Source organism: Diplotaxodon limnothrissa, linkage group LG19 (genome assembly GCF_057381915.1).
Source record: "Diplotaxodon limnothrissa isolate DT_005_m linkage group LG19, D_limnothrissa_male_GT1.1, whole genome shotgun sequence".
In the NCBI taxonomy this organism is placed as follows: domain Eukaryota; kingdom Metazoa; phylum Chordata; class Actinopteri; order Cichliformes; family Cichlidae; genus Diplotaxodon; species Diplotaxodon limnothrissa.
The window spans coordinates 33,576,515-33,597,936 of NC_140614.1; the positions used below are offsets into that span (position 1 = coordinate 33,576,515).

At 40.9% G+C, this 21,422-nt stretch overlaps 1 protein-coding gene across 1 annotated transcript; it reads right to left on the reverse strand.

Annotated features, from left to right (window-relative positions):
* Positions 1–18,770: 18,770 nt before the first annotated feature.
* Positions 18,771–21,408, reverse strand: LOC146612660 (uncharacterized). The gene is made up of 8 exons (XM_085343336.1): positions 21,110–21,408; positions 20,849–21,023; positions 20,663–20,746; positions 20,415–20,560; positions 20,137–20,220; positions 19,838–20,019; positions 19,254–19,478; positions 18,771–19,168 (listed from the first exon to the last, which is right to left on the reverse strand). The coding sequence occupies exons 1-8, from the start codon at positions 21,406–21,408 to the stop codon at positions 18,771–18,773; spliced, it is 1,593 nt and encodes a 530-aa protein (XP_085199462.1).
* Positions 21,409–21,422: the final 14 nt, after the last annotated feature.

The window sequence follows — 21,422 nt, forward strand, 5'->3', positions numbered from 1 at the left end:
ACTGGGCAAACCCCACTCAATGAGGGCACCTCAAGAGCCGAAAGAAACATCCAAAATTATTGTTTTATATTATATTATATTATATTGTTTTATAAAAAAGCAAGAAAAATCTTTTCATTTCAGACTGTTGAGGCACACTTGGTTGAGTGGAGCTTCAGTGGCACTGTAAACTATCTGAAAACACATTCACTTCAGTAATTATAATCTTTTAAATGGAAGTAGATCAAACAAGCAACAAGAAAAACTACTCTCGTTCAGTGTAACAAAAAGCACTGTAACAGCTTCATATAGCAGAAGCTTCTCCTGACCACTGGAGCATAGCTGATTCTATAATGAACAGAATAAACAATTATTGAAAGAAGAAGAACTTATTTCTGTCCAAAGGACCTACTGAGCATTGGAACTTAAGAAAGGTGAATCACTCCTCCCACTTTTCCAAGGCTTATGGGGATGGCTCATTTACACACTGGTTCCACTGTTCTAACATACACATTGCTGCTCTACTAGTCGAGTGAATGTTGTCCTTCTGTGCCGAATATCACAGTAGGAAGTGCAGGAATCTGTTCATCTAAACCTGTAATAAAGTTGTTAAGATCCAACATTGTGGCTTGTTCTTTACAGATAAGGGCCTTAGAAAGATTGCTGACTGCTCTGCCTTTAGTCCCATTTTCAGCTCCATCACTGGTATTCAGTCCAAAGTTATAAAACCAGATTTTCCACAGGGTGCTTTCTCCAACTGGGCCTCACCGGGTGGCAACATTTCGCTCATGGAAATCTGTCGATCTGTACCCCTCTGCTTTATAGGACGGAGGAGTCTGTGCACATAGGAGTCACCGATGATCACAGATATTTTCTTCACATGAAGATTCCAGTCCTGCAGTTTCCTCTGTGTGTTGGGGTCTCTCGTTGGAGTGCAGACCTGTCGTTCTGGTGAGGATGGTGAGGAAGGAAGACAATAAGAGGAGGAGTCCTCTGTTATTCTTGTTTGGAGGCAGGTCTGCACACAAGGTTTCAATCTGTGTAGGTTTGTGAGTGTAACTCAAAGCTGTATTGTTTCAGTGAGGGGTTGACACGGTTATTCAGCTGTGTCGTTTCCCTGCTCACCTGTGGCTGTTGTTCTGGTTTACTGGGTGTGTCACTGCTGGTGTGGTAGCTGGATTCCAGTCTGCTAGCTCGGCTATAACCACCGCCTGGTTCTGGTCCAACGACTCGGGCTGGAGACGGCGGCCCAGGTTCCGTTTCTCCCAGGATGCTGCCATCTCAAAGGGGCCTCTCTAGAAAACTGAAAACAAATTTTAAACTCATACTCTATGCTTTGGTTATAATAGTCATGAAGGATAAAAATTGATCTCTGAGCTGAGTTTTTAGCATCTCCTCAATTAGAGTCTGTGTCCTTCTATTGAGATAGCTGGTCTAATCAAAGTTACTAAATTTGTGGTTATTTTTATTCAGAGATTGATGATAACGGTCTTCTGAAACATTTTTCTGATGATCAACCGCTTTAATAAGTCTGTAAATTTTGCAAACTTTAATAAAAAAAGTGTGGATCATCCGATTGTACTCTATTCCTCCGAGGTTCAGCTCTTTCATTCAGGGTGGATTTTACATACCGTTTGTCTCTGGCCACTCCTCGTTAAAATCTCCGATCTCCACCAGTCTGTACAAGGTAACAGATCATGTTGTTTTTTCATGTTAGGCTTCTTCTGGGTTAGGCCTTCCTGTTGCTCATGGTGGAAGATGGGTGCCTTTGTTGACCTAGGAGGGATAGCTGGAGACAGGTATTCTGAAATTGCCTTCTTTATTTTTTTTAACGTAATTTGAGATGGGCTACGTAAAAGGTATTTGCACATACCAAGGCAACTCTTTGGATTCCCCGTCCATAAACATCCGACAGTTCTGAAACATGGTTTTTTCCACACAGAGGATGGGAGAGGAGGAGGGGTGAGGAGGGGAGAGCTGGATGGGGAGGGTTCTGTGGGTTCATAAAATGGAGGTGGTCTGGTCTGATGGATTCCTCAAGCAAACGTGTCCGGTGGCAGTTTTATTTTCACCTAAATAACATTTGGGTGGGAGGAATCGGATCCACCGCAAGGCTTCTTTTTAAACAATTTTTCCCCGTTGTTGTAGCCGTTAACTTTTTAAGTGTCATGAGGGACTGGTTGTCTTGTATACTGGGCTGCGGAGCAACCCAGGCCTGCAAGATGGCATTGACAGTGGGCTTGTTGGTGTGCCATTTCTCCTTGTCCAAAGCCATCTGCACACGTGCAGGCTGAGGTGGGTAAAAGTATTTTCATTCTGAAATACATACAAAACAAACAAAGCAATGCAACAGAAGAGGCTTCTACTGAGCTTGATGCTGACTCAGCCATAGCATCCCCAGGTTCAGTGCTCAGGTATCTGTGGTTTTTAATGCATGCAAATTAATTAGAGCCAAGAGAGATGAAAAAACCAAAATACAAGGGGCGAACATCTCTGACATACAGCAACATATGTGGCTGACTGTTATGAGTCCAGGGTTAGGGTTTCTCTGTCAGATCAAAGAAACAAATCTTTCTTAATATGCTATTGATCCAGTTAGGTCAAGCACTCACCTCGCTTTCAGGCGTTTTACATCTAATGATGGGTTGGACAGTGGGACCCCACATTCTCCTAGGAAGAACTTGCCCCTGTCATCGCTGCCAGCAATTTGATTTTGCAAGGACACTGGACGGATGTTCCTAAAATAGCAGTCCAACAACTGCAGAGAAAAAAAGGAATCAATGTTAAATATCTCATAAAATCAATTCACAAGGTGCCTATAGAGCAAGAAGAGAGTCGCTGCTGAGAATGAATGACTTACTTGTTCTTCCTGGCTGGTTATCTTCAAGTTACCACTCAGCTCAACACCATCAGCTACTGCTTTCCGCGCCATCCAGTCCTCTACCTGTGTATGTAAAAAAAAGGTGTTGGAGCTTAAAGAAATACAGACTTACATCAGCTGTCATTTCACTTATCGTGCACTTTGGTTGTTGGTGGCGCACTTACACAAAGTTCTTGAACAGCATTTCCTGTCAGTCCATGTTGTAAAATCAGGATGGCCTCACAGTACTGTCTGAAGGTAGTCATTGCAAATGTGGGGATGCAATCACTTGAGCACCCGCCCCTTTCCTGATGGGTGCCCAAAGTGCCCTTTTGTTGAGGCAACTTTTAAAAAAAATAATTTTTTTTTGTGTGTGTGTGCGTGTGTGCGGAGTCCTGTCTGTGCCCCTCAACAATAATATTTAACTAGTAATCTGGCTTGCATCAGTCAGATGATCACATTTAACCAATGATCGCCCTTGACGGCAGAACGCGCTGGTTACAAGCCGGGAACGAGCTCACAAATAGCACGCGCATTTTTAGCGGTCCGGAGCTGTAGGAGAAACACAAGTTAACTCAGAGACACAGACTGATGCGACAAAAACCAGTAAGTAGGTGTACAGCGTACACTGTAGTGTGTAGCACCCAGGAGTATTGGCTTATTACGTACACGTTGGTAAGTTGTCTTGTTGCAACTGACGAACTGAAACAAATGAGCGTGCTGTGTGTGCAACAGCGCGACAAACATTACCTGTCCTTGTATTAACTGCACAGGTAGTGCTGGTCACAGCTGCTGGCTACCTGTGCAAGGCTGTCATGGGTCTGTAGCTTTGTCCCCGTTTTAGGGAACATATTTAGTTTTAAAGTAAGTTTTCGGGCTTTTCCTGCCTTTCTGGAGGGATTATATTTCACTAAAAAACGATCTAATATGGATGTTCACTTAATTATGCATTATTATAATTATAATATATTTTTTTAAAAAGCTGCATTTTAAAGAACATACATTAAGAAGCAGATTATATTAGATTTATATTTTAAATACGACAACATTTGGATTTTACAGCAGTAAAATTATTGTATCTCTACAGTTTAAACATGTAATAAGCTTTCCCCCTCCACAGAGTGGATAGTGAAACAAATGGAATCATCATAATGACATTATTTCATATTTATTACTTCCCCCTCCTCATTGCTTTATTATTGTAGCTCTAGTAATAAATAAATATGTAAGGATTCTGGATCAGCACAGTGATGCCCATAGTATATACAGTATTCTGAAGAAGGTCTAAAATGTCACTGTGTGTGCATGTGTGTGTTTTATTTAGATGGATTTTTAAAAAATAATATTACTCATGATATAACATTGTCCAGACATGGCTGGTAAGGACATGAGGAGGAAACAGTAGGAGCTGTGTGAGGCTACTAAAGGCAGGGCTATAAAATTTTTCTGTCATCATTTTATTATAGATTAAGTGCAAGAGTTGTGGATAATTAGATTATTATGACTGAATGACTGAATGTTGTGTAAAGCGCTTTGGGGTCCTATGGACTGGAAAAGCGCTATACAAATGCAGGCCATTTACCATTTACCATAAGCGCATTGTCCGCGGGTAACAACAGCAGGCGGGCAGGCTCGGTCGGGTTTATAAGTGTCCAAGATTACATGTGCAACCTTATCACCGACGTTTAGAAGCGATCTGCTCTCGTTTACTATAAAACTAAGGGACTTGGGCCCTGTGCTTCGTACGTCGCTTACTACATCCAAGATTAAATGAAACATCCAAGACCAAATCATCGCGCTAACTCTGAGCTCGCTATTCCGGTTCCCCGAACACACCTGTTGTTGACGATTAGTATAGCTGGATGAAGTAATGTGAGATCACTGGGTGGCCCAACAGGGGCTACGCATCGATAGTAGAAACATTGATCGGCAACCCTTTGATTGGTCGGCGAAAATGTCGAAGGAGCGCGCTCGGTATTTTTCGGCAGCAGAGCAAGAACTCTTGAGTGAGGGATTTCAGGAGTTTCAGAGTTTAATTAAAACGCAAGGGAACACTGCAAAGGCTGCAAAAGCAAGGAGAGAGGGCTGGCAGAAAGTTGCTGACAAATCAAACTCGTAAGTAATTCAATAATAACAATAATAATGGAGTGGATTTATATAGCGCTTTTCAAGGCACCCAAAGCGCTTTACAATGCCACTATTCATTCACTCTCACATTCACACACTGGTGGAGGCAGCTACGGTTGTAGCCACAGCTGCCCTGGGGCAGACTGACAGAAGCCAGGCTGCCATATTGCGCCATCGGCCCCTCTGGCCAACACCAGTAGGCGGTAGGGTAGATTTATCATATCACACCATATTATCCAATATTATATTACATTATATTATATTATAATATGTTATATTATATCCCCTTTCACATTAGAGCCACAACAGGACCCACTAGAACATGGGAACAAGTAAAAGTGAAATATAAGAATATTCTACAGAATGGTAATATTTATCACTTATATTGCTTTTAGTCTCTTGGAAAGAGACCCTGGAATACTCTGTTTGTTTGTTCATAACAGCAACCAAGAAAAGGGCAGAGCAAAAAAAAAGACAGGTGGTGGTCCTGCACCCCCTCGTCAACAAGTTGGTTAAGTGAATAATACCCTCACGGGAAAATCGATATCTCTCTATGAGCACACTGTCGCGCTGAGCTAAAGGATCCTGTCTGTCCCGCAATATACGCTGAATTCTGAGGACTCTCCTTATCAATCTTGCACCTTCCGCAATGGGTTGCTCGCGTAAACGGACAGGACATGGCTGCGACAGACTTCCCAAATCCACCTTCGCTTTTATAGCCGTGGTCTCTCATCTTGATTACACGAAGTAATTTACAATTACTACTCTGAAATATGAATTACATCTGTAATAATCACATACATGTAATAGAATGTTAATAGTACATTTCCCTTTTTTAGGGAATGACCTGTATGTATCTGTGTGAAATCAATAAAAGGATCAAGTGCTGCATTATCTTTAGTTACATTGATGTTATTTATTTATGGTGAAACAGTGGTGGAATATCGCTGTTGCTTTCGTATGAATGACGCGGACATACCTGCGTGGCCGCGATCTAATCCTGTTTACATAAAGTAAGCCTGCTCCCCAGCAGGTTTACGCTTACGGCTCTGTTGCTATGACAGCAAGTCCCGGATGGGCTTCGGGGAACCGAACGATCCAGGATCACGCGAAATCGTCAACAATCTAATCCAGCTAACTTACTTAGCGCGGTACGAAGAACAGGCCCTTGGTGACATAAAACTTATCGAGAAAAAGGTAAACAACATAGACTGAAAGGAAGTCGTCGTGACGTCAATCTTAAGGCGACAGCCTTAAGATTTAAAAACATTATTAAAAACATTACTTTTGTCGTAACCCTCTAATTCAGTGGTAATGTAAGAATGCTTATGGATGAGCACTTACCTCCGAAAGCGTTAGCGGAATGTTCACTGTGCACAATTTCACGCACGCTGAGTCCAGCCCTGTATATGCCGCTTCAGGAGCAAAGGTATTATCATCCAATGGCTGTTCCCATCGATCTCCGCTTCGCTCACAATTTGCAGATAATTGGTGTCTCTACATGATCGATTGACAGTGTGAGATGACAGAAGCTCCATTTTCTGCTCAATGCACGTCTATTTCCAAAGCAGTTTAGCTCAGCTTTCTATCAACGACTACTTCCGGGTCATAGGTCATTCAACGCAGCTGCATTTTAAAAATTATTTTGAAGGTAAAAATAAAATCTATTTTGCTTTTGGTCCATGCTTTTATATTTAATTTGTTTGTATTGCAGTGTGGCTGTCTGAGAGAAAATACTTTTGAAAGCTTTTGAATACATTTTAAGATTGAAAGTGTGTTTGTGTATTTTTTTTCTTTTTTTTAGGCATAAAGACCTTTATATTGTTTAAAAATATGAAGGTCATCGATAGTGACACACAACACCACTCTTTTTTCCCACTTTTTAAAGCAGAAAGACATGCTCAAAACCTGAATTTTTGGCTTGAGTTTGTTCAATGCTCAAAAATGAAAAAGAGAAGAAACAGGGCGCCACCTGGTGGACTAATAAAAAAATCACAACTCTAAGGCCCCTACCTCAAATCGTCAGTGAACGTGAAAAGATCACTTTTAAATTAATGGTAATGGTTGGGCAGTGAAAAATAGCGTTTATAATGGATTTCAATGGGCCAAAATTTGATAATATAATTTGTTTTGTGTAATAAACAACTGCAAGGATAGATGATTACAACGAATAGGTGACTAATACATAAAAGTAATACACAGATGAATAATGATTATGAGTTATGATGCGTAATCATGGGAACAAGCGGGTTTACAAACGGGAGCAGCTGATTAGCATTAGAAAAGCTGAAATAATACCTCAACTGAAGCCACAAAGCCTGAATAAGTTGACACAGAAGAGACTTCAGTTTCAAGGCAAGGCAGAGATCCTTCCTTCCCACAGTGATTGTGGTCTTCAACAACTCTTTGAAGACTTGATTAGTCTGAGCTGCAACAACACCTAATTTCCCTCTGGGATTAATAAAATACTACTGAATTGAATATATATAAAGAATACACATTATATTGAAAACATACATATATATGACCATACCCATTTCTTACAAGTTGCATGCGTAATTTATATTTTAAAGTCAGTTGATAAACTACACAAACTATACAGATATACTGTAATATATATATATATTTCTATTTTATAGGTGACTGCTGCAGAGGTGACCCATGTCTACCACACTGTAAAGCACGGTTTAAGTTATAACTCGGGTGACTGTGCACTCAAACTGAATGTACGAACGCTGAATGACTCCAGTATTGCCAAAAAGATGTCCTTTGGGAGGACGAAAGCTGAAGCAGTTGTCACAGATGTTGTGTCACCAAAGGCAATAGAAGAGGTGATCAAAAAATAGAACAGTGGTGCAACTTCACCATTCTCTCTTCACACTGATGCTTCAAATAAGGGAAATCGGAAGATGTTTCCCCTTGGCCTTGCAGTTTTTTACACCAGAGGCTGTAGTTGTCAACAAGATATTGGATTTTGTAAAAATCCAGATGAGTCTGCAGAGGGAATAGTAAAAATAATACAAAGCTCTCTTGAAAACGTGGGGCTATCCTTAGATCAGGTTTCTGCATTCAGTGCTGACAATGCAAATTATGGCATCCACAACTCAGTCCTCACAAAATTCAAAGAGACCAACAGTGAGATCCTTCGTGGCAACTGCCACGCACATATTATTAATAACACTGTGAAAAAAGTCCTGGACAAGCTCTCTGTTGATGTGGAAAATATTGTCCTCAAGATATACAGCTTCTTTTCCACCTCTGCCAAAAGGAGAGAGTCCCTGAAAGAGTTCTGTGAATTTTGTGACATTGAATTCCATGATATCCTGCGCCATGTTGTGACGAGATGGCTGTCACTCAACCCTGCAATCACCCGCCTGCTGCAGAACTGGGACCCACTGAAGTCATATCTCATCAGCATTGGTGAGGAATGTCCAAGGCACCTGAAGGAATTGCTGAAGTTGACAGAAGATGCTGCTGTAGTTGAGGGAGAGGCAGACATTGTGGAAGTCTACCTCCTCTTCTGTAATAATGTCATGTGTCTGTTTGAAGAAGTGGTGAAAAAACTGGAGAAGAATGTAACCACGTCTGTTGACCTCTATTCCATCATGGAGTGTTTCCTGAAAAGACTTTTTCAGAGAAGAGATAATGGGTTCTACGGGTACCTAACAAGACAAAAGCTCCAGCGTCTCTCGCCATCTGATGCTGATGGTGCCAGGCAGGAGTTTACAGCCTTCCTAGACACTGCCATCAGTTATGTCCGGAAGCGGTTTGACTTTTCAGAAGAAAACTGGTATTTCCACCGGCAGCCCATCTCTCTAGCATCTGTGAAGATTTCCTTTGATGACATGGAGAAGATCATTGAACGGCTTCACCTTGTTTAGCCTCACTGTGTACTGTTAAACTGTATATGGTTGAAGTGACAATAACGCCGACTTGACTTGACCTGGCTGGCAGGTAAGAAGAAAACATTTGCCAGTGAAATGATAAACCATGTTTTAATAGTATTGATGGTTAAAAATAAACAAATACAATTGATAGATAACATATATAAATAAAACCATAATCATTAACTTTGTTTGTAGTGTATATACACACGCATGCAATCTTTTATACACTGTTTTACAAATTCAAGGAGTTCATATACTTAATATAATGATGGATAAATACATAATAAATAAACTATACTTATTGTATTGTTTAAATGCTATACAACGTTATAAACATATACAATACATTTTTTCCATTTATTTACCACTGTAAATGTTCTATGTACCACTTAGGATTTATGTCAACTTCTCATCTCTATTGGCAGGTTAAACATCTCTATGGCTGAGCTTTATGAAGAGTGTGTCACTGCAACCAGCCTCCTGAAGCACCTCACCAAAGAATTCAATTCAATTCAATTCAATTCAATTTTATTTATATAGCGCCAAATCACAACAAAAGTCGCCTCAATGCGCTTCATAGAACATCAGGAGAAGGAAAAGTGGCAGTCCAAGGGAACAGCAGAGAAGTGGATGGAAATTCTTCAGGCAGCTGACCTCCCCAATATGCAGGCTGTTGTATCCTTTGTACTCAGCATCCCATGTCTTGCTCAGAGTTTTACTCTGCAATCCTGAACGACAAACAACTCCTAACTGCAGCAAGAGCTAAAAAAAAAACACAAATGGAAAAAGTAGTCTGTTTCCACATAATGTAGCATTGAGCTTGAGTTCATGAGTTTGTTGGGTTTTTTTTACTTCAACTTTCAGCTACAGTCAAGGCCTTTGAGGCACAAATGTTGTGTTTACAGGTGTTCCACAGACTTTTTTTTTTGCACTTTTCTAATTGCACTAAATGTGCACTGTTACAATAATGTTTTTCTTTCTATTGTTTTCTATTAATTTATATAATTTTAGTTTAAGCAGGACAGAGTTCTTTGTGTTAATTTTGTCATTTTGCACAAAAAGTGAAGCGTACCAGTCTTTCGTTTAGGAAAGATACCTATTTTATTGTGTTAATGTTATCATTTTGCGTTAAAAATAAATGGATAAATTATCATTTGTTTCCCATGTGTTCATATCACAAAGAATATGCATCTACTTAAATGAACTTCAAGTCAAATGGTTAAAAAAATAATGTCACACACAAAAAAAGAGCTAAAAAAATTCACCACACAGGGAAGGGTGAAGACAATTGGGCCACGAGGTGTCCCTTATTTATTTTTCAGGGAGTTGGCAACCCTACTTGGAATTGAAAAATGCAAATGACCAAAAATGGTCCCACAGACAAATTTCGTGTTTGTGTAATTTTAGACATTAAAGTTCTTCTTGTCAATAACTTTTTGAAAAAAGAAGTAAACCTCAAAACTTATTTCTACATTGAGAAACACCACCTATAAAAGGGCAACACCTCTCAGTTCACTCATTTTGGACCTAACATTCAGACCATCAACAGCTCTCTTCATTGGGGATTTATCTTCTTTGGACCTTAAGGTAAGTTCAGTAATTTTTGGTGTGTGTGTGTGTGTGTGTGTGTGCGTGCACTTACCTGCTGTGTGTGTGTTAGTGATGGGTTTTCCGGCTATCCTGGAGCACTTCTGTTGTCTTTTGTACGTGTTTTGAGTTTTTATGTCCTTCTGAGTTTTTACCTGCTTCTGAGTTTTTACGTGTTTTCACGTGTTTTGGAGTTTGTACATGCTTCAGCGTTCGTACGTGATTTGAAGTTTGTATGTGCTTTGTCTCTAGGGGCCACCGTAAATATACTCTTATTTATTCAACTTCTGTTGTCTTTTGTACGTGTTTTGGAGTTTTTACGTGTTTTGGAGTTTGTACATGCTTCAGCGTTCGTACGTGATTTGAAGTTTGTATGTGCTTTGTCTCTAGGGGCCACCGTAAATATACTCTTATTTATTCAACTTCTGTTGTCTTTTGTACGTGTTTTGAGTTTTTATGTGCTTCTGAGTTTTTACGTGTTTTCACGTGTTTTGGAGTTTTTACGTGTTTTGGAGTTTGTACATGCTTCAGCGTTCGTACGTGATTTGAAGTTTGTATGTGCTTTGTCTCTAGGGGCCACCGTAAATATACTCTTATTTATTCAACTTCTGTTGTCTTTTGTACGTGTTTTGGAGTTTTTACGTGTTTTGGAGTTTGTACATGCTTCAGCGTTCGTACGTGATTTGAAGTTTGTATGTGCTTTGTCTCTAGGGGCCACCGTAAATATACTCTTATTTATTCAACTTCTGTTGTCTTTTGTACGTGTTTTGAGTTTTTATGTGCTTCTGAGTTTTTACGTGTTTTCACGTGTTTTGGAGTTTTTACGTGTTTTGGAGTTTGTACATGCTTCAGCGTTCGTACGTGATTTGAAGTTTGTATGTGCTTTGTCTCTAGGGGCCACCGTAAATATACTCTTATTTATTCACTCTACATAAAATGTAATAAACAAATCATATAAAAAAAAATCAACTATTCACAATTAAACTTTTAACTATTTAAATTTTCAGCTTTTTCCTTTTACAAATTTAAAGTGAAAACAACACAAAACACTGCAAACCACAACACAGTGCACTTACCTGCTGTTTGTGTGTGTGTGTGTGTGTGTGTGTGTGTGTGTGTGTGTGTATGCACTTACCTGCTGTGTGTGTGTTACCTGATTTTATTGTGTGTACTTACCCAATTTTTTTCTTTTTACTTACCAGATTCCACCAGCCATGGAGGATGTTGCTAGGGAGAACATGGATGGTTTGGCCACAGCATTTTTGAGTTCCTCCAGTGTTTCAGATTTCCTTACTGACCCAGAGATCCTCATTCCTCTGCAGGCCAGTACTATTGACAATGCTCATGAGCAACTAGATGCTCAGTTTGATTTCGATGGCATCGTTATCGAACTGAAATTCCTGGAAAGGTTGAAGCTGTTGTTTTCAAAGTTCAACCTTTCTCTGTACCGGATCCAACAACTGCGCAATTCTTGGCATTTAATCAAGAAACATTTGGATCTCACCAAGTTTTCCATTCAAGGCCTGGAAGTGCTACACAAGGTTCGAGGCATCGACCTTATTGAGCTGGACGAAGGTTATAAATTGCATGTTGTTGCAATTCCCAGATCCCTTGTTAAGGTGGACAAAGCCTGTCAGTCCCCGGGATATTTTCTCACAGAAACCATTGAACTCATCAATGGTATGATGGTCAACTTTGTGAAGAGTCTTAGAACCCTCCCAGTGGGAGATCTTGATCGACCCTCTGTACAGAAGACAGTCCTGCAGAACAAAGGGTACATGAATGTCCTACCTCAGGATCAAGAGTTCGTGCTTTGTACTATTGATCAGTCCAAGGATTTGTTGCTTGAACATCCGACATTGGATCTCCATTTTTTTGTTTACAAGTTTGGCCAAAAGTCACATGAACCACTCATTTTATCCAAAATCACAGATTTCCAGAATATCGTTCGGTGTTCTCTGCATGTGGCGTGCAATGTGATTCCAGATGACACCAACACCCAATTTTTTTGGTCTAGAGCTGGTTTACAGTTGTTGGTTGGGCCAAGAGCAACACTTTTCACCGCCATGTCCATGCACGAGTGTGCAAACTTTCAGACAGTGCTGGATCAACATGAGCTGGATGTTGCTCCAGCTTTGGCTAAAATTGCCAGTCTGCCGTTTGTCACCTTTTGGCAGTTTTACGTGTCCAGTCCACACACCCACTATCAATCAACCTTCCGACACCCAGTAAGTGGGTTGATAGTGAATTGTGGGCTGAGCCACCCCAACTACCAGAAAGCTATTCACACACGTGCGGAGGATTACTACGTCCACATGCAGGACCTTGCCATCAAGTCCAAATGCAACTACCCCTTGCGCATTGAGATGGTCCAGGGGCTGGATGAAGAGCATTTAGGAGTACTGAAGGAACCCATTCCTGCTCACTCTTTCTTCCGGATTCCTAATATCCAAAGGTTATTGGAGAACGTCCCAATGCTCGTACCTTTCCAATGGAAGGAGGAAGAGTTAAGCCTCCAGTCTGTCCTTTCGCAGTGTCTAACCCACATGGTTGAGGAGCTCTGGCAGCTGGGCCAACAGCACGAGGGCAAAGGTGGGTTTCTGCCCACGTGGAGAGCCTTTCAGCTAGAAATAGCACTAGAAGAGGCATTCCATGGACACCCCTTGTCTAACGTTGACATTGTGTATTCCTCTGCCCTGGGCACAAGTTCTCGGCATGAATTCAGTGCCACACATGTCCGGGGCTTCATGGCGCTTGGCCCTGCAACTGGGCCAGCAATTGAGGACACACCTCCCCCTTTGTTACACTGGACCAAGGATCCCCTACAGGTTCTTCGAGTTCGCAGGGTGTTTTCCCTCACATGTAACATGGGGTGTGAGCCTGCCATAGTTGGTCCCTCACTTCTCCTCCTTCTGCTGCAAGATATTTTTCGGCGAAATGAAGAGATCCCCGTCGCTGCGCTCCAGGGAGCCAAGTGCCCTGAGAATTTGAAGGGACACGTCAACCTTTCCGCATTGGTTGAGAACCTCGCCATAAGGGACTCTTTTCCAACACCTTTCACCTTCTCCAGGGCCAGGGTGCTCATTGAAGATTGTGGCAAAGATGTTCAAGAATGCCTGAAGGCTGGCTTCGTTGAAATGAAGATCAGGTGGTTCCCCGACTTGAAATTTCGTGATCTCCGGGGAACCCGTAAGGCAACTTGGAACTTCGTTGACTTTGTTGAAGTCCACAACGATGACCAACAGCCTTCAGTGGAGGCACAGTCATCAGCCATGGTTGGAGATATTGCAATGGAGATGGAGCGACGTTCGCTTTGCTATGCCCGGAATCTTGACAGATACAAGGAACATGGCATGCCATGGTTGGTCGATGTACTGAAAAGGCTTCCAAAACAGATCGATCCTGAAACTCAGAAGAAAATTCTCGTTCTGGTGAGTTCAGTTGGCCTCCTGATGAACCGGGATTTCGTATCTTTTGAGAAAATCAAGGATCTGCTACTCGAGCTAAAGGTCAGTCAAGCGGACCTTCAGAAATGTAAGATTCTGTCTACATCTCCATGTCAGCGTACGTTTGGATTCACCCTGTACAAACTGTACTACGACATCCCATATCGTATGGTGATCCAGCCAGTGCATCCAAAGAAGAAGCCTCCAACACTGCAACTGGAGCTTGATCATGTGGAACTTCCCGTCCTGCTGGAGGATGAAGAGCCTCAGGTTGTGAGCACAAGCGCAGTGTTCATCCCTGCCAATGTCAGCAGGCGTTGGTCAGACATAGAGATAGGCTTTGTGAACACGGACCCTTCAGTCAGGGTAAAGAATGCATATGCACAGTATGTGCGGGATTGCAAGGCTGCAGGCTTGTCTGCCCGGTCTTACCAGGCATTTGTCAAGAAAAGACTGCACTTGGTGTCAATGTTGGACAAATAAAGAATTGGTGTTACAGAATTCACCAATCCAGTGCTTTTTCAAGTTATGGTGTGATGAAAAACTTATTGTCTTTTTTTTTTAAACTAAGTTTTGATTTTTTTCCCCATGTTACACGAGTGTGATGCCATGTTACGGTTGTAAACATGTTTCCAAAATTGTTAATTTTACCTTGTTTGCTTTGAAAACGTAATTCTTGTAATCAAACAATAAATGTTCGCTTTGTAAATATATCTGATAATTCTGTTTTTGACATCATGTTCTGTTAAAAAATCATTGTTGAGATGAAAATAATGTATGTTATTTTTGTAAACATTTGTGAGAGAAAATGAAAAAAAAAAAGTTAAATTTTCTGCGTCTGTCATTGTCTTTCGTTTGTTTTTTAAATACACAGCAAGTGTCACTCTCTCTCTCTCTGTCTGTCACAAACACAGACACACACACAGACAGACAGACACTGTGAGGTCTGCAGTGCAAAATTTGAATTTTAGTGCTTGGTGATTTCTCTCTCTCTCTCTGTCTGTCTCTCTGTCACACACACACACACACACACACTTATTTCTGCACAAACTCGCCTCACCTGGGAGACATGAAAAATATTATCCATCTTCACCTTAATAGGCAGAACCAGCTGAATGGTAACAGGATTTAACTTTGCTTCCGCTGGGAAAGGACCAATAAATCGAGAATATAAACCCTTCATGCTCCTTTCAAGCTCCCCTACCCTGATACTATGTACATTTAAGATAAAGCTTTTTTTGTTTTCAGTAGAGCAGGGCGATATGGCCAAAAATATTTATCATGATATATATTTGAAAATTTGCGATAACGATATAACTGACGATATAATTGATGCGAGACAAAATACAACTCCACAACATTACTAGCGCAAAAAGACAACCTTCCATTTATTTTCACTTAAACAAGAAGCTGGTTTTTATGTACATTAAAGCTTTATAAAAATGTAACAGTGCAAATGCAAATTCCTTGCTGAAAGTTTAACCAAAAGGCATTTCCAGTAGAAATGGGCTGACATATCCTGAGCATAACCATGTATAATATCCACTGAAGTTAAAAAGAGGTGCTTTGCAACATTAAACTGCAGTGTGCAGTACGTATTTTTCGGACCGTAAGGTGCACGGGATTATAAGGCACATTAAGCGAAACAAAGCAGTCAGATAAATCAAACTTTATTAAACTCATTCTTCTTGCTTCCTCCACTTCTGTACCATTGATTCATTAATGTTGAATTCTCTGGCAGCTGCTCTATTCCCATGTTGTTGCAGTATATTAATGACTAACCTCGTATTGTGGATGGATTATCTCAGTTGTTCTCCTGACTGAAGTTTGGTCCGTTTACAGCATCCTGCCATGCGATTGCATTTGTCTCTAACCATGAAGAACCTTCACGTTAACTTTTATAAGTGGAAAAATGTTAGTGTTCGTCCTCCAGCTTCACTGTTTATGTTATGCTAACATAGCTGTGTCACTAGTGATCACGTAGCACATCATTATATACCAGCTAGCCCAACTTCAGTAACCCTACAAACGTCACTGCTGTTTAGTTTCCTGTCTTCATTTATGTTGGAAGTGATAGCAGAGCTGTACGTTTGATTTTTTTCAGAAATCTCTCAGTCAGAACATGCTATATCATGCTTAGGTAACTAGCGAAACTAGCGAGCTAACTTCCGCTAGCTTCCTGCTAGCTTCTAACTCCGTTAAATGGTAAATGGCCTGTATTTATATAGCGCTTTTCTAGTCCCTAAGGACCCCAAAGCGCTTTACATATCCAGTCATCCACCCATTCACACACACATTCACACACTGGTGATGGTAAGCTACATTGTAGCCACAGCCACCCTGGGGCGCACTGACAGAGGCGAGGCTGCTGGACACTGGCGCCACCAGGCCCTCTGACCACCACCAGTAGGCAACAGGTGAAGTGTCTTGCCCAAGGACACAACGACCGAGACTGTCCAAGCTGGGGCTCGAACCGGCAACCTTCCGATTACAAGGCGAACTCCCAACTCTTGAGCCACGATCGCCTGTAAATGTAATACATTTTGTTTTCATGGATGCCTGGAAGTTAAACTTCATAGTTACACCTGGTAAAGCAGCAATGCTGATCGTTTTATTAAAGATGAAAGAATTTAGACAGTTTTTAACTCTTAGTGATGCTGCAGTGTTCGTTTGACCTGAAGCATCACTAAGAGTTTAGGACCCAGATTACTCCCAGATTTAAGGGCATCTTAGTCCGACGGCCGCTTGCATGTTCTGCAAAAAAAATGTGCTTTGTCGTGTATCTGACGGACAAACACCAAACCAGTTCCACATCACTGAAGTTGCACCATTTTTACAAACCAATTCTGGTTCATCTGTTTCACTCAACAATCGGCCATGTGCGTATGAAAACAAAGGCACTGCGCATGCGCGTTTTACTCATATTCTATCGCGATATTTCATTTTCCTATCGTAGCCTAACATTATACCGGTATTACCGTGAACGGTATAATATGGCCCAGCCCTAGTTTTCAGTATATGTAAAAGTATGGCTTTGTTATTCTATGTAATAATTTCTGAAAAACCTTTAGGTATTTATTTTATAAAGTCCATTTTTTATAATTTCAAGTAACATACTAACAGCTTCACTGTTCACCTTTCGCTCTTATAATCTAGCCAACCTTTATGTACTTGAGTAAGAAAACGGTATCTCACTGTACGGTAACTGATCAGCCAGTATGGTTTTAGGAAATTTTGAATTAGGCAGAATGACATTTTCATTATTGTTTTTATTTTTTATTTATTTATTTATGTATTCATCTTTGCTTTACCACCCTTCTGAAATCTCAGCTGAAAACCATATTCTCCATGGTAATCTGTTGTTACTGGGACAGTGGAGGCTTGGGATGTAATGCCATCTTTTTACAAACTGTCATTTGGTATCTCTCCCTTAATTGCTGGTCATTGATGAGCAACACATCGATGCAGCTATCTGTCCTCCATATGTACAATTATAGAAACATACAGACACACAGACACCTTTTAAGCCCTTGTCCTCTGATCAGGTGTCCATGTAGCATTTACCTGGACCACTGTCACCAAACCACCTGTTTCATAATACATATAATGTTTAATCTGCACTGGTCACTCCACGTTATTGTCATTGATATTTATATTTAAAAGTGCAATACTGTAATTTTCTGCTGCTCATTCCTGTGCAATATCCCATCTGCCCTCCCGTCATATTTCTTTTCAAGATTTTCTTATTTAATCACTAGTGTACATATATTTATATTTATAGATAAATATATATTTAGTCATCTTTTCTCTTTTACCATGTCTCTCTAATATTTTGCTCCTTACTATTTTTATTTTTTCTTATTATTTTATTTTCTTATATTTTCTCCTACTGTATCATGCTGCTGAGTGACTGCTGCTCGTCAAACACATTTCATTGCAATGTTGACCCTGTGCTAACTTGCATATGACAAATAAAACTGAAAACATGTAAGCTAATGGTCCCAACGTGCTTAAAATACATTTTTTAATTATCTGTGTAATTTCTGTTCATATTTAAATTAAGAGGGGGTGGCAGTAAAAACTCTAACAGAAATGTCATCAAGTACACTTTCAAACGATTGCGCTGTACGGACTCGCGTACTTGACTACTGAGAAATGACTTTCACGTCAGACTTAGCGGCTCTTATTTATCCAAAGTGCGACACCTGAGCGCAGACCCGGGCTGTTAAACAAATATGAGCAAATGCAGATGTCAGACAGACTGTCCAAATTCTCCCAAAAAATCTGCAGGCACCTGTTTAAAATTAGGGTTAGAATAGAAAATTCTAAGTCTATTATTGAGATATTCTTATTTTCTGTTAGTAGTTAATCTTTGCAAATGACAAGAGATAATGCCTAGATATCTCACCTCATCTTTCATCTGTGTATTACATATTAACTGCAGGAGACACTCATGTAGAGCTAGTATCTCACATTTATTATTATTATTGTTATTATTCATCTGTAAACCTGACGTGTTTCATAATTGCCTTGGCTATGTTAATCCTCATGCTCTTCAGGAGGCGTCAAGACGCGGGGAACACAAATGAGAAATTAAAATGGAGCCACAGTGGAAGCAAAACCAGACACCTGAACATGGAAACACAAGACTTTCACAATAAAACACGAAACGGTGAACGTAAATAATACAATATGAAGCAGAGTTAAATTTGGAAACATCACACTTTATTTCAATACGTAAATTAAAACAAAACAAAAAACCCTCAAACCACATTTAAATTACATGCAAGACAATGTAAAAACATCTGTGTTTTTTTAGAATAAAATCACTACATAAAAAAAGCCCATGCAAAGAGAAGAGGAAAAGAACAGATAAAATGAAAGTCAGCTGTCCAGCCACTCCAAGTCTTCCCCTTCACCACCATAAGATTTCCGAGTTACCCCGTAGTCCCATAATACCTCCTCACCAACTGCGATGTCCTTCAGGGCAATGAAAAGTATTGTCTCCTGAGGTCCTGCAGGGAAGTTCATTGTAAACTTCTGTGGCTTGGTGTTTGGATTTTTCCGGGAATGGTTCATTCGCCTCCCATAGGTGTCAATGTCGGGATGACAGGCACAGGGGAATGCAGTGGCATCGATGCACATCCCTCGGTCACACTCGTCCCTGAAGAAGAACAGATACCCCGACTGGGGCCTCCGTTTCCCTTCTGCTTCAGTGATATATGTCCCGTGGTAATCGCACACTATATCCCCTTTGTGGAAAGGCATAAGTGCGATCACACCTGTAAGTTGAAAGAGACCATCGGTCATGACAGGGCTCTTAGAAACGTTCACTTGCAATTTGTCTAAATGTTGTGTGCATTTTACCTTTGCCCTTCCGTTCCCCGAAGTCTTGCAAAGCCAGGCCCTTCCACTTCTGCTCTGCAATCGAAGACATGAGGGACTGGTTGTCTTGCATACTGGGCTGCGGAGCAACCCAGGCCTGCAAGATGGCATTGACAGTGGGCTTGTTGGTGTCCCATTTCTCCTTGTCCAAAGCCATCTGCACACGTGCAGGCTGAGGTGGGTTTCCTCTTCTGCCAACTGACTGACCTAAATGAAGTGGTCACAAAGCGATGTACAAGAAATAATGCAAGTGATTATTGCGGCTTAAAAATGAAAAATCAACCATATGCATTTTAGTCAATCACGTATTTGTACCTTAAAATATTCCATATATTTATAATTGAGCTATCTGTGTATATTTGGGTGTACAACATTGAGTCGGTTGAACTTACATGTATTGTATTATTTAATTAGTTCAGACTGTTACTGCTATTGTCTCTACACAAGTGTATTTCCACATAATTTTCTTAGAGATTATTAAAGTATTTTCATTCTGAAATACATACAAAACAAACAAAGCAATGCAACAGAAGCAGCTCCATTAACATGACATGCCCAGGCCTTACCGAGAATGTACCCAACTCTGTTCTTCAGCTGAATATCCCTCCATTTCTTGTAGTGGTGTCTGTGCTGTAGAAAGCCAGCCTGTACACACTGCCGTTTGGATGGTGGCTCTCCAGTCAGCGTGACCGGGAAGGCCTGCAGGAAGGCATCCCATTCTTGGAGTGGCAGATGCGTAGATGATGTGCTACATGAAAGGTGTAGAGGAGGGGATGCATCAAATCCATCAAAAGTTTTTAAATGTGGAAACGTGTAACACAGGTTGACTTGTGGTAGTGTGTGATATTTTTAAAAAAAAGTGTACCTGGCCTGTCCTGGTGTCGGTAGTCCTCCTACTGAGCTTGATGCTGACTCAGCCATAGCATCCCCAGGTTCAGTGCTCAGGTATCTGTGGTTTTTAATGCATGCAAATTAATTAGAGCCAAGAGAGATGAAAAAACCAAAATACAAGGGGCGAACATCTCTGACATACAGCAACATATGTGGCTGACTGTTATGAGTCCAGGGTTAGGGTTTCTCTGTCAGATCAAAGAAACAAATCTTTCTTAATATGCTATTGATCCAGTTAGGTCAAGCACTCACCTCGCTTTCAGGCGTTTTACATCTAATGATGGGTTGGACAGTGGGACCCCACATTCTCCTAGGAAGAACTTGCCCCTGTCATCGCTGCCAGCAATTTGATTTTCCAAGGACACTGGACGGATGTTCCTAAAATAGCAGTCCAACAACTGCAGAGAAAAAAAGGAATCAATGTTAAATATCTCATAAAATCAATTCACAAGGTGCCTATAGAGCAAGAAGAGAGTCGCTGCTGAGAATGAATGACTTACTTGTTCTTCCTGGCTGGTTATCTTCAAGTTACCACTCAGCTCAACACCATCAGCTACTGCTTTCCGCGCCATCCAGTCCTCTACCTGTGTATGTAAAAAAAAAGGTGTTGGAGCTTAAAGAAATACAGACTTACATCAGCTGTCATTTCACTTATCGTGCACTTTGGTTGTTGGTGGCGCACTTACACAAAGTTCTTGAACAGCATTTCCTGTCAGTCCATGTTGTAAAATCAGGATGGCCTCGCAGTACTGTCTGAAGGTAGTCATTGCATATGTGGGGATGCAATCACCGCCAGAAAGTCTTGTGTGGAAATATTCAATATCCTTCTTGGCCACGGCAAGAATTTCCTTCTTATCAGACCTATTGCAAATGTGACAGAGGTAAGACATTATTGAAAGTTTGTATGTGTCATCCAATATGTGGAAGTGGCAATAAGGTCATCATACCTCGCTGTTGGCACAACTGTCGAAAACGCTTGGGGACTGTTCGTGATGATAAATCCACGTGTTTGAAGGCGAGTGCAGAGTTTAATGCAAGATTCTTCATCCTTGCAGTACTCCTGGAGCTCTGAGAAGTTCCAGACTCTACCTTCATTAGAAAACAGCTTCTGTGAAGCAATGGCTCTGGAAGCTTCTTCCTCACATTCCTGTGGTGTGCAGTCTTTCAGGCACACTCTGCTCAGGTGTGTGCGAATGGACTGTTGCGGCTTTTTACAAAGCAGGCAGTAGACAATGTTTCTCTCCATCTTGTTTGCACTGT